The 14168-nt window shown below is 32.1% G+C and overlaps 1 protein-coding gene across 2 annotated transcripts in view; it reads right to left on the bottom strand.

Moving 5' to 3' along the window:
* The window catches only part of LOC111712704 (glutamate receptor ionotropic, delta-1), a 23111-nt gene extending 9227 nt beyond the window's left edge, over positions 1-13884 (bottom strand). For both annotated transcript variants that reach the window (XM_023487394.1, XM_023487393.1), the window contains exons 1-13: positions 13752-13884; positions 11315-11415; positions 9585-9644; positions 8286-8350; positions 7746-7824; positions 6855-6916; positions 5096-5152; positions 4505-4619; positions 3984-4106; positions 2848-2952; positions 2399-2503; positions 945-1024; positions 39-137 (exon numbers count right to left, since the gene is read on the bottom strand). In XM_023487394.1, coding sequence (XP_023343162.1) covers positions 39-137; positions 945-1024; positions 2399-2503; positions 2848-2952; positions 3984-4106; positions 4505-4619; positions 5096-5152; positions 6855-6916; positions 7746-7824; positions 8286-8350; positions 9585-9644; positions 11315-11415; positions 13752-13872 — 1172 coding nt within the window. In that variant the 5' untranslated portion in view covers positions 13873-13884. The remainder of the gene's footprint in view (positions 1-38; positions 138-944; positions 1025-2398; positions 2504-2847; positions 2953-3983; positions 4107-4504; positions 4620-5095; positions 5153-6854; positions 6917-7745; positions 7825-8285; positions 8351-9584; positions 9645-11314; positions 11416-13751) is intronic.
* Between the last annotated feature and the right edge of the window lie 284 nt (positions 13885-14168).

Below are 14168 nucleotides of genomic sequence, written 5' to 3' on the forward strand. Positions count from 1 at the left end.
CAAGACCTTGTAAGATAAATGTATGTATAAAACAAGACCTTGTAAGATAAGAGGTGAGCTCAGCGTTATAAGTTGCTACAACCAAGAATCCAAGAACTAGATAGGTTAGCATGCATATCCTTAAAGACATTCTATACCTAAAATAAAGAATTTGAAGATGAAATAACATTTATTTTGTTATGATTTTTTGTACTATAAATCAATAAATAGCAGTACAATTCACCTAAAAAAAATATCATATAAAAGATTTGCAATAACGCTTTTGCTAAAAAGATCTTTAAAAATTGAACGGCCATTTTTCCCAAACATTTTTTGTGTTCGCCGACAATTCCGCATGTTTTACATTTATCTAGTAGGAAGTTTTATCATTTTTTCGCGGAATTCCACGTTAATCTAATATTTGCAATACAAAAAATGCGCAAATTATGCGGGAAAAATGCAAAAATTTCGCAAAAAACATATTCTATTTTTTCGCGGAAAGGTTTCTACAGTGCCTAGGAATACCTACTTTCAGGAAGTAGAAAGGTTTCTACATCGCCTAGGAATACCTACTTTCAGGAAGTAGAAAGGTTTCTACATCGCCTAGGAATACCTGGTTTCAGGAAGTAGAAAGGCTTCTACATCGTCTAGGAATACCTTGTTTCAGGTAGTAGAAAGGTTTCTACATCGCCTAGGAATACCTGGTTTCAGGAATTAGAAAGGTTTCTACATCGCTTCGGAATTCCTGGTTTTAGGAAGTAGAAAGGTTTCTACATCGTCTAGGAATACCTGGTTTCAGGAAGTAGAAAGGTTTCTACGGCGCCTAGGAATACCTGGTTCCAGGAAGTAGAAAGGTTTCTACGGCGCCTAGGAATACCTGGTTTCAGGAAGTAGAAAGGTTTCTACGGAGCCTAGGAATACCTAGTTTCAGGAAGTAGACAGGTTTCTACGGAGCCTAGGAATACCTAGTTTCAGGAAGTAGAAAGGTTTCTACGGCGCCAAAGGCTCTGATGGAGAAGCCGATAATATCCAGAAATGTATCCCCCTAGATTAGATATATTAGATATATGTTATATCTAGAGATGGGCAGCGTGTTTTTAACCGTACAAAATAGTTAAGAACAAACAAAATTTTCGAAAAAAGGGTGTCGTTCAGAAAATAAAACAAGATGAATTGTTCAGAGAAATAAAAAAATCATTGGGTTTTTTTTTTTAAAACGAAGGAAAATAAAACAAAAAACGAACGATTTCAAATCGTTTGAACTAACTGGAAAAAAACTATCATTTTTTTACTGAACAAACGAATTTTTCCAAAAAGTTTTGAAAAAAGTGATAATTTCTTTTACTGAACGAATGATTTTATTGAAGGATCGATTTTACTGAACGATAGTTCAGGGAGAAAACATACAAAATAGATGGAAAATGATAATTTTGAGAACGAACCAAAACCAATAATTTAAAAAAAAAACACAAACGAAATGGGACGTTCATAAACGATGAACAAACGAAATGAAAAAAAAGTCAAAGGTGCCTACTGACCATCTCTAGTTGTATCAGCATTAAACATAAGACCACATTGATCAAGCTAGTCTACATTTTGTGCATACACTGGTCAACGGTATATACAACATACAAGTGAATGCATATACTGTACATTTACACTAGATCCTTGTACTGGTTCGGAGCATGCAACAATTATATATTGAAATAAGAATAGTATCAATTTTCATAATTTTATAATAATTGAACAAAGACCAAGTTTAATTAATGTATCTATATTCTCTTTTTATACTCTTGAAAGTAAAAGTACGATTTTAGTTATTTTTCCAAGGGATGAAATCCGTCGTCTTTGCAATAAGGACAGAGATCAGGGACCAAAGGGAATCGGTGTTCTAGGTATAGATAATGTAGTGACATACAGTACATCGGATAAATGAGAGTTGTGCCATCTGTGTATTCAGTATACACAGATCCAGCAGTAGACAGTTTTTCTATATCATAGCATAAAACAATTGCTGATTAAAACTGCAAATTGTGAACTTATACGATCATCAGTAAACTTGGAAAATCATCCTATAGGCACAACAATACTTCTCCGAAACACAAGAGCTTAAACCTAGGTAAAATATGAATTCTATTTAAAATATTTTACATTTCTGAAGTTTTAGAGAAATTTACATTTCTGGAACAGAGCTAGACTATCCTTCCCCCGCCTATGCCATTTGTGGACATGTTTTTTTAAAGAAGGATGGAAACCAACGCATATTTTGTATTAGAGAATGTTAAATAGTTTCAAAATTGGATTCGTCTCAATGGATGATTTCTTAATTAAAATAACATCTACAAAAATCCCCCTCTTCTTTCTATGTACATGTTGACCTTTTAATCTTTATATAGATTTATATTGATATAATGTATACTTGTCTCTGTTGTGGAATAGTTTCATGTTTGCTTGACACCCAGGCGAGAAAGAGAAGGAAAAGGGTCAACCCACCAGCAGAACTAAGCGCACACAACCAAATCTTCTTAAATTACAAGTTTTTTAAATAACATTGGTCACATTTTTACTATTTTTAACTGTTTTGCCTTTATTTCTCAGTCAAATTATTTTGCATAAATATTGGAATTTGAAACATTTCTTTGCTAAGACTTCTTACAGGCTGGATTTCTTAGATATCAAAATAGAATGAAATAAACCAATCAGTTAATCAACAGATCAGTCAATCAATTAATCATTCAATCATTCTGTAGATATTCATTCAATTTAATCATTCGATTAATTTATCAATCAATCAATTTATCAAATAAGAAATCAATCAATCAATCAATCAATCAATTATAAACCGATGTATAAAGATTATTCTAATACAGGTTGTAATGGTTTAAAGAAAGCCATGAAGTCAAGTTGTTTTCCAGGTTTTTCCATTGAACAGTAGGTTGATTGAAGCATCATTTTACCACCAAAGTCGGCAACCTAAATCAAAAACTAAATGAGAAAATTTTAATTGTTGAATTTAAATTAAAAATGCATTTTTCAACTGTTGATATTAATTTCATAGATTTCTGACCATGTTTATCGTAAAACAAGCTGTATTCTGTAGAAGTTTGTTTTTATTATTGTTTTGTAAAAACTTATCTTGAATGAAAACAAACTAAAAACGATCATGTTCCTTCATATATTTTCTCTCAGTTTCATAATTTAGAAGTTCGTTGAATTAATGAATTCAAATTGTAGATTTCCAGACTTTTGAGGGAGTAACAGCAATTAATAAAATTATCAAAATTGGAAATTCCCCAATTACCAGGGAATCTGAGGATTTCCCCAATTACCAGGGAATCTGAGGATTTCCCCAATTACCAGGAAATCTGAGGATTTCCCCAATTACCAGGAAATCTGAGGATTTCCCCAATTACCAGGAAATCTGGGAAATTCTCCAAATACCTGTTAATCTTGAGAATTTCACAAATACCTGTGAATCTTGGGAATTCCCCAAATACCTGTGAATCTGGGAAAATCCAAAAATACCTGGGAATCTTAGGAATTCCCCAAATACTATGAATCTGGGGAATTCCCTTAATACCTGTTAATCTTGGGAATTCCCCAAATACATGGGAATCTGGTAAATTCCCAAAATCTGAGGGTAGCTTTTTTCAAGTAAAGTAAATTTCTCAAATGCCTAGCTATTTGGGAAATTTCCCAATTACCCAAACATTTGGGGAATTCCCTAAATATCCAGTCAATTGAATTTACAAAATCTTTAAATATACCACCCTCAAATTCCTAAAGGACTTGGGGAAGTTTTAGGAGTTCCCCAAGTGCCTGGGAATCTGGGAAATTTCCTAAATACCTGGGAATCTGGGAACGTCCCCAAATTCCTATTTTCTCTAAAAATATAATTGCTGTCTGGTCATGAGACTTTTATTGAACCATTTAAAAGTCCAAAATCCTTAAAAGTTTTTTAACACAGAAACAAGGTATTGCTCAGCAATACATGTGCCTTGTACCTTTATTCTTTGTGCGGTCATAAACATATCTGCGCCAGCTATATCTACTTCTTCTCTCTCCAACATACCAATTATACCATTAAATTCAGATGTTTTTCCTTTATTTCGGACTCCACCAGATACCTGCAAACATATAGAGAAGCTTTACAACCTTAATATTCTTGTATGGGGTACTTCAACACTGAATTAGGGGGGGGGGTCCTAGATATGAATAGTTTAAAAGATGTTTGGTAGTATAGTTTTGAAAAAAAAGATTAAACAACGGTTAAAAGATTGACTACATTCCAAAAAAAACACCGTTTAAACATGACAAGTGAAAAAATTTTTTTAGAAAGCTCACAATTCTTTTTTTGTATTTGCCAAAAATATGAAAAAAGGTTTAACTACCATTTTTAGGAAAAAAAAACTTGGGACATTTGCGCAAGAATTAAATAATTGTTACATGTCTAAAAAGGCTAGTTCTGATGTATAATCAAGAAAATGACCAAACCATCATTAAACAGTAAAGTTCCCATACTCACTTTATTTCCATAGAAACCATCAATTGAAGGAATGGGTTTATATTTAAAGTTCATGATTTCACTCATCAAATGAAATATATCTCCCATTGCTCCTTCAAACCTATCTCCATTCAGTCTAAAATAAATCTGTTCCTTTGTTTGTTTGTTTCTCAAATATGCACAAATATCTTTGATCACATCATGTGCACTTTGATCACATCATGTGCACTTTGATCACATCATGTGCACTTTGATCACATCATGTGCACTTTATTATTTAAATAATATGTACACATGATGTGATCATTAATATAGTTTTTAAAGTAATGATGTCGGTTCAATCTTTAATTATATTTCAACATTCTTTTTGATAGCTCGTTCTTTAAACACTCATCAGAAATCAGAAATTTCAAAAGAAGTGTCAAAGAAACAAAACAGAAAACCATTACTTTTGTTAGATCCCCCCAACCCCCCAACATCTTTGAACATCTGTCCAAATGGCTAAATTGATTCGTCCGAAATGACATCAACCCATCTCACGTGAGAAAATAAAGAGATTTCCCCAAAAAATTTGATAAAATATGTTTTTATCTGTTTCGTAAAACTAATTACCTGAATACAACCTTATCAAGATATCCTACAGTTAATTGTATGCCATGTAAATCTATTCTGTTAATAACAGCTTAAATGTTATCTGGTGCAAATACAGGGTTTAATTTTTAATTTTAACAGTATTTGTGAATATTGATAATGCAGTGACGAAAACTTTTGTTAAACAAAAAATATGAGAAATGGTGTGAAATTTAGTTATAAGAATATATTTAAGTTAAGGATGAAACTTAATTTGTTAGAACTTTTTTGATAAAAACGCAAATCTAACTTGCATCAATTTAAAACTTTACTTATTACAGTTTAAACAGATTTGAGAATTTTATTTATAATTTTCAAAATTATTCAGATTTTTCCTTGTTTTATGTTAATAAAATCTCTTATGTAAGCCAGAAAAAATGTCATCATGATAAATCAAAATATCTGTCTCGAATCTAGATACATTGAGTTCAAAAACGTTAATTTCTTATAAATCCCATGAAAATTCAGAATTATCAGCAAAAAACCGTTTACTCTGAAATATGCCAGAGCAGCCTTAAGCAAAGTTTTTGTTGACAAAAAAAAAGACAAATGGATGTTATTCAGGGGTTCAAGGCACATCTTTTGATACCCATATCAAGGTGGTTTGAAAAAATTTTAAAATCAACCATCACTTATGGATCTTTGCTTTTTTTAATGTTAATTACTGAATGAGTTATTTTTTCTTATTTTTCTTTTATAAATTTTACCTTTAATTTACTACTGTATAATGTTTTGCTTGTACAAAAAGGATTTTTATTTGAAACGGACTGTATATTACAACAGACTGTATATTACAACAGACTGTATATTACAACAGACTGTATATTACAACAGACTATATATTACAATGGACCGTTTATTACAACGGACTGTAAATTACAACGGACTGTATATTACAACAGACTGTGTATTAAAACGGACTGTATATTACAACAGACTGTATATTACAACAGACTGTATACTACAACAGACTATATATTACAATGGACCGTTTATTACAACGGACTGTATAGTCCGGATCACATGACTCGAACTTCCACCAATGGCAGTGCAAGATTGTTGTCATGTGTCTCTGTCTGTATCATGTGGCCAGTATGCTGCACTGCCATTGGTGGAAGTTCTGCTGACGTAATACGGACTTATGCAGACTATATGTAATAAAATTATCAATTATATCTATTAAAAATGCAAAATGAAAATAAAAAATTATGAGAGGAGCAAACCTAAGATTATCAGGCTCTTTTGTGATATAATCGTTTAATCAGATTGGTTGCGTATATGATCTGTTTAATACTACAAATCTTATACAAAATATCATACATAAACGTTTTAGTATAACTTTGACACAGTTTTATATAAATTTCTCGAGACAGGAACATCAGATAGATGTCTTATATGTATTGTTCAACGCCTGAGATTCTCAGGTTTCATCCTATACCCCCTTTCAAATTTCCTTTACAGTCCCTTTAAACGATTTGAATTTAAAATAAAAGAAATAAATTGTGTCCTTGCTACAACGTTTTATTTTCTAATCCCTATATCTTTGCAACTCAAGGTCGTACACCATAGAAATTTAAAGCTATGAATTCTGCTAGATCAAATAATTTAAGTATGAAATATAAAAAAGTTTACACCTCAGATTCCAAAAATATAGAGATTATAAAATTTGAGCTTTAGGTAGACTCAATTTCTTTCACAATTAAATATGAAAATTTTTGTAATATTGAAAAAATAAGCTTTCCTCATTCGGTCAGTGCTCTCCACAGAAATAGGAGATTCGAAGGAAACATTTTCAGTTATAGACTAAAATATTTAAAGTTTATAAAACTTAAAGGGAGTGTTCGCGAAAAATGAAAGGGGGTATAGGCTAAATGCGATAAAAAACGCTTTTGATCGCTACTATTCTTACTTCTATCTGTTGCGTATATAAGGTGAAAATTGTTAAAGACGTCTCATACCGAATAACTTAGCGCCCTTACAAATTCAGGAAATTGCAACATACGACTTAGACCGTAAAGAATCAATTTAATTTCAAACAAATCATTCAGATATTACAACCTTTAGTCATCGATTATCTTTCGCCACATTTGTATAAAGTTTATATTTTATAATATTTTTTTTTAGAAAACGTTTTAACGGAATTCGGAAAATGTGAGTGGTGCGTGGCATTCTTAGATAGTTGCGCAAGCGACAAGGGAAATAATCAAATTTAAAACAAATTAATTAGTATGAGACGTCTTTAACAATTTTCTCCTTATAGACGCAACAGATAGAAAAAAGATTAGTAGCAATCAAAAGCGCTTTTTTATCGCATTAAGCCTATACCCCCTTTCATTTTTTGCAAACACTCCCTTTAAGACAAAGATATTTTTAATTTTAGTTTAAAGACTTAATAAGTAAAAACATTTAGCTATTTTTTCATTGAAAAATGTTGATTTGTTTTTACAAGCAAATTTTGATTCGAATATTCTTTGTCCAATTAGAAAACCAACTTCCGGCCTAATAGTTTTGTATTCCAAATTATTTCTCAAAAATGTTGCTGATTTTTGTTTTTTGACAAACAAAGAAAAACTTTAAAAGCATCCTGAATCTTAAAGCTAAAATTTAAAAAAGGGGAAGCACTATAATTCACCTTTAAAGTTTTTACTTCCATTATCACAGAGTTATTCTTTCTGATGAGTTTCATATTGTCTATCCCTTTCATTTCAAACCTTCAAAAAATAAAAAAAATTGATTTTACCTTTTTGATACAGTGATAACTAGAAAACTCTAGAATAAGAAGTCGACATTAAGACTCACGTTATGGCGTTAAATAAGCCAATAAACATATGAAGCACAGTAATTGTGCCGTGTAAACAGACCCATTTCACAAAATAAGTAATTTAAAATCTTACTAGAAAACTATTTGCTTTGTAACAACATCAAATGCATTTCAGTATTTCTTTAATGTCGTCTTCCTATTCTTAAATTGTCTGGTTATCATTGTGTATTATTAATAACATTACAAGTGTGAAGAAGTAGAAAGTGAAAGAAAAGGCTAGTTGTTTGAAAAACGTTAACAAGATTTTTGATATTCAAATTTTAAAAAACGAAAATTTTGAAAACAAAATATTCAAGAAAATAAAACTTTAAATGAAAATCGAATTCAAAATTTAGTTCAATCGTTATTTACCTTTTAATAAATTCTTCTGCATCGTTTTTAAAAACTGCAAATGCATGATTTACTTCAATTTTGTCCTCAAATAAAATAAATTATTTTATATCATGGTTTATTTCACTTCACTCTAGATATAAACATGTCATTTTAGACTTGTTGAATTCTGACGGTATATTTTCAAACAGTGCATGGCCAATTCACAACGTTTTCTTTAGATACTTATATGACAGTAACAATGTGGAAAATGTAATGGAAGATTTTAAAAACTATGACTGGCGTCTTAAAACCAATTTTATGATATTTTGCGTAATTTGCATCAATTCAATTACTTTGCTTGTCAAGGAGTATGTTTATTAGTGAGGGTGTCTGTCCGTTTGTATTAAAAAAACGTCAAAACGGCTGACCGGATTGGGACCTCACATGACCCTAGGGAAGGTTTATGGAACATCAAAATTGGAGGGAAAATTCCTTGTAAACACAGGGTTAGTCAAAAAAAGGTAAATAGGAGATCTTGCACATAATGAATCTTTTTTTGGAAATCTCATTTTTGACAAATATGTATGCAATTTTTGAATTTTTTTTATAGGCAATCTGATAGACCCTTAATAATACTCCGCGAAACTATTTTTTATTCAAAATAAGATGAGTAGGAAACCAAAAGTGCGGGATTATATCATTTCTATCACACCTTAAAATCTTTAACTGCAGATCAGATGAGTAGTTTCGGAGAAAATGCGCGAAATTGTGTTCAGAAAATACGATAATACGAATTTTTGAGCTAAGTAAAAATGTCTAAATTAGAATAATAGGAAAATACGCATAATGGAGTGAATCAATAAAGTATGTTAATTGCGTATTTTCTGAATTTAATTTCGCGCATTTTTTCCGAAACTACTCATCTGATCTGCAGTTAAAGATTTTAAGGTGTGATAGAAATAATATGTTCCTGCACTTTTGTTTTCCGACTCATCTAATATTAAGCAAAAAATAGTTTCGCAGAAAGTTTTAATAGGGTCTATATTAGATTTTTAGATAGATGGATTATTAGAATTTCTATGAAAAAATTGAAATAAAAAAATTATACATATTTGTAAAAAATGAGATTACCAGAAAAGATTTAACATATGCAAGATCTCACTATCCACTATTTTTTTGGCTCACCCTGTAGTTGACATTTTTTTGAAAATGTGCCAATTAAAAAAGAAAAATTCGCCAAAATTTTAAAATGATTTTTAATAGCCAACTTTCAGAGCAACAGTTAAAATCTAATAATATTTCCAGGAACTAAAATATTTAAACATATTGGATTGATACCTGCTCAGGAATACTGCAAAACATAATGGTTGAGCCATCCATGTTTACAGAGGAAACATCCTACACATATTTAACTAGAAACTAGTAGAATTTAGTTAACACGGAATAGATTATCAAGATCAATTAGTCGCAATGAATTTTTTAACAAATTATTCACGATGTCATTGGTATCAAATGTATAATTTCTTAAAACTTAAAATTTTTGTTGTCATATCAAAACTAGGAACCAATTGTAACGGAACATATCAAAAATAGGAACCAATTGTAACGGAACATATCAAAACTAGGAACCAGCTGTAACGGAACATATCAGAACTAGGAACCAATTGTAACGGAACATATCAAAACTAGGAACCAACTGTAATGGAACATATCAAAACTAGGAACCAATATTAACGGAACATATTAAAACTAGGAACCAATTGTAACGGAACATATCAAAATTAGGAACCAATTGTAATAGAACATATCAAAACTAGGAACCAATTTTAACGGAACATATCAAAACTAGGAACCAACTGTAACGGAACATATCAAAACTAGGAACTAACTGTAACGGAACATATCAGAACTAGGTACCAACTGTAACTGAACATATCAGAATTAGGAACCAACTGTAACTGAACATATCAAAACTAGGAACCAACTGTAACGGAACATATCAAAACTAGGTACCAGCTGTAACGGAACATATAAAAACTAGGAACCAATTGTAACGGAATATATCAAAACCAGGAACCAACTGTAACGGAACATATCAAAACTAGGAACCAATTGTAACGGAACATATCAAAACTAGGAACCAACTGTAACAGAACATATCAAAACTAGGAACAAATTTTAACGGAACATATCAAAACCAGGAACCAACTGTAACGGAACATATCAAAACTAGGAACCAATTGTAACGGATCATATCAAAACTAGGAACCAACTGTAACGGAACATATCAAAACTAGGAACCAATTGTAACGGAACATATCAGAACTAGGAACCAACTGTAACGGAACATATCAAAACTAGGAACCAACTGTAACGGAACATATAAAAACTAGGAACCAACTGTAACGAAACAATCATTTCCATCGTCAATCAATTTTTGTTACAGTGATAACCAGATAACTCTGAAATGGGCAGACGACCTTCAGACTTATGGCATGACTTTAAATAGTCCAATAAGAATGGTAAACAGCAATTATGCATTGTAAACAGACACATTTCACTAAATTAGTAATTTAATAAGTGTCTAGTAAAACTATTTGATTTGTAACACCATCAAATACATTTAAAATTGCTATAAAGCCATCTTCCTATATAAAAGTTTTCTGGTTATCACTGTATGTAAACTTGTTCCGGCGTTAGAAATTCGCAAATTGCTGTCTTTGACTATTTAGATTTGAGTGTTTAATAGTCGTCTTCCTGTTCCACAGTAGAGTGTACTGAACTGATCTGCTAAACCATGTCAAGAGTTCGGTGTTAAGCGTAGAGTCACATTTCTAGAGGGCAAAACTTTGTAATTAAAACCTTGACTCTATCGATCAAGTGGTTAACGCCTCCCCCCTCAATGCTTCTTTAAATCGTGGATGTTACTTTAATGCCTCGGTTGCCAAATGAGGTTTTATTGATTTAAAAGTTTTTGCTGTGAAGTTTTGCTGAAGTTACACTCGTATAAAAGGTTTCGCTTGTAGGCTGCCAACCGTCGCATTATTTGTGGTTAGCAGCTCTTGTACCTTGATCTGGTTGATATTCAGCTGTGGTATTGTTGTATAGTGGAGATCTAGAGCACCAACAATAAGTTCATCGCTCTCATCACAAAGAACCAGGTTTATCACTGTAAAATCATAAAGTTTTCCAGATATTATTTTCATCTTGCATTTTTTAAAGAGACTTTTAAATCAACCTTTTTCTATTTAGAAGAGGGGCAATGTTCGAATCACAAGAATTCCCTTAAAACCTTTGCAAGAGAAAAATGATAAAGATATCTTTGATTTCTAAAAAATGGTTCATTTTCAATGGTGAGTATGTATGCAGCAGAAACAAGGAAGAAAATTAAAAACATTTATCACTTTTCAAAATAGAAAACGAAGATTTCTTTCTAATTTCTAAAGTAGAAATGGTACTATCGTGAATCGGGCACGTATGTAGCAAATATCAAAACAGTTCCTATATATGTTAACCTGAATATGCCTAGATATATTACGTTCTCTACAGTGTATGTAAAACGAAATGTGCTTATCATCAACTACGTAACTTGATTAAAACATGTATAGTGAAAGATGTTAACATTATATCTATCTGCGCTAATCCTATAAATATGTACATTAAACTAGTAAATTATGTTGATTAACGTTAACTTGTAAACATAGTTATCTAAAATAAATTAGTTGATATAGAGACTCCGTACTGCGAGAGATTAATCGTTCCTTGTTTTAACAAACAAGTTGAGGATCGTGCCCATTGGTTTGGCATTGCTAGTATTATATATGAAAGAAAAATGAATCAATACAACTACTCATTTTATCAAATGTTCGACGAGTCGGTTTTTCTTACAATTTATTATTATTTACAAAGATACAAATACTATAGGAAAATACTATACGAATCAAATTGCATGAATTAAGAATGGATCAGAGTGATGGGAGATCTCCAGGGGAACCTATTAACTAGGGAGCTGGTCTTCAACTGCCATTTTTCCCCAAATTTCCCACCCTAGCCTAGAGCTTAACCCTAGTTCCCCGGGAGCTGGTCGGCCATCCCACCAGCGCCCGGGCCTCTGGAATAACGGAACAATTGGCACGGCTTGGGTTATCAGCGTGGCTTGGGTTATTTATAGAATTCACATGCAAACTCAAATAAATCCGTTAGGATTCAAAAGTCTATCCAAAGGGTAAAAGGGGGGGGGGGCATGATACCCCTAGGTAGCTATGATCTCAGCGATCTAAAAAATCCTTGAATCGCTGATCGTAAAAGATCAACAAAATCACACATTGTTACACTAGTTATGAGCTTCCGATCGACATTGATAGCTTATGAGATCGTGCCGATTGGTTTGGCATAAGAGCTTGTGTCCCTGTTGACATTGATAGCTGATCCTTGTTGAAACATACGAGGTGAGATCGTATACATTGGTTTGGCATAAGAGCTTGTGTCTGTTTTGACATTGATAGCTGAGCTTTTGTCCGTGTTGACATTGATAGCTAAGCTTGTGTCCGTGTTGACATTTATAGCTGACGAGTTGTACCTGGATAAATAGAAGAAAGAAGGACAGAAATTGTTAGAATTTAATATTTTATAATTAAGCTTCAAAAACGACAATATTTTCCTCATTATTAGGGTTTAATCCTAAGTACATCTATTTGTACGGTATTTTAATATTTTTCAACAATGAGATATTGTAGTGTCAAAAATTGTGTAAACAACGATGTTTCGGGTTCAGAAATTTTTCATAACATACGAAAAGAGTGGATAGAACAAGTTATCTGGAAGACAATACACCTAATTTTTAAATGCAGTGAACATTTTGACAACAATTGTTCTAGAAACAAAAATCATATGGGCTTGTTTTCTTTGCTTGAATATTGAAGGCTTCACATCTACGAATTATGATCCCCCCAGGTAGAATTTCTGATCGGGTCATTGTGTACAGTGGCTGTACAACAAGAAGTCTAAAATTCCAGATGCCCCCTCTATTACTAATATCTCGATGTTCTGCACCGACTACGCAAAAATCCTTTCTGCTTCTGCCTCCGGGTTATTGTGAACGAAACCCACATATATCTTTAAAAGACGACATCTAGTGTCCTATCTGATATTTTAATTTATCTATGGATTAAAGCCACTCTTTAGGTTGTTTCTTAACGAGACTGTAGGAACGTCTAAAGAAAATATGAGAATACGAAACTATTTAAGAAAAACTACAATATCTTCCACATACTTGACCAGATAAAGGTTTCAAGGGTACCGTTGTGAATCGTGCATTGCAACCTTTGCATGGAGGGTCACTTGAAATTATGCTTTTAGTACCTTAATCTGTTAGAGCAATAGTTATACATAGAAATACATAGAACTAAATGTAAAAAGGGGGTTTCTTCTAAATTTCAACTTTTTATCAATACACCCAAACTTGTTGATTAATCATAATTTTTGTTCCAAAAAGCTGAACGTTACCAGGATGGAAAAGTGGTGAATGTGTTGTGTACAAGCTATGTACATATTCTAGTAGTTGAGATGAGTTCATCCTAGCTTGTACAACGGGTACCACCAGCAGTACGTACAATGCAAAATACATCCTTGAGATTCTGCAACTAAACCATAATATACATTTGCATAGTTCCTCTGTATATAATATATATCCAATAAACTATTCAACGGCTGAACCACATTTTTTGTTAGACTTCACATTTTTAGTGATTTGCAATAAGTTAGTTTGTTTTTACACCTTTCAAAGGTTCCACAAAAACTAACAAGTTTAACACTACACTATGCCAAATTTTGACCGTAAAAGAAAATATATGCAAAAAACGAGCCAATAGCGATTCAGAAACGAGCGTGTTAAAACAATTCTTTTTGGGTTTCTCCTTTTTC

This window comes from Eurytemora carolleeae, unplaced genomic scaffold, assembly GCF_000591075.1.
Source record: "Eurytemora carolleeae unplaced genomic scaffold, Eaff_2.0 scaffold1315, whole genome shotgun sequence".
Lineage (NCBI taxonomy): Eukaryota > Metazoa > Arthropoda > Copepoda > Calanoida > Temoridae > Eurytemora > Eurytemora carolleeae.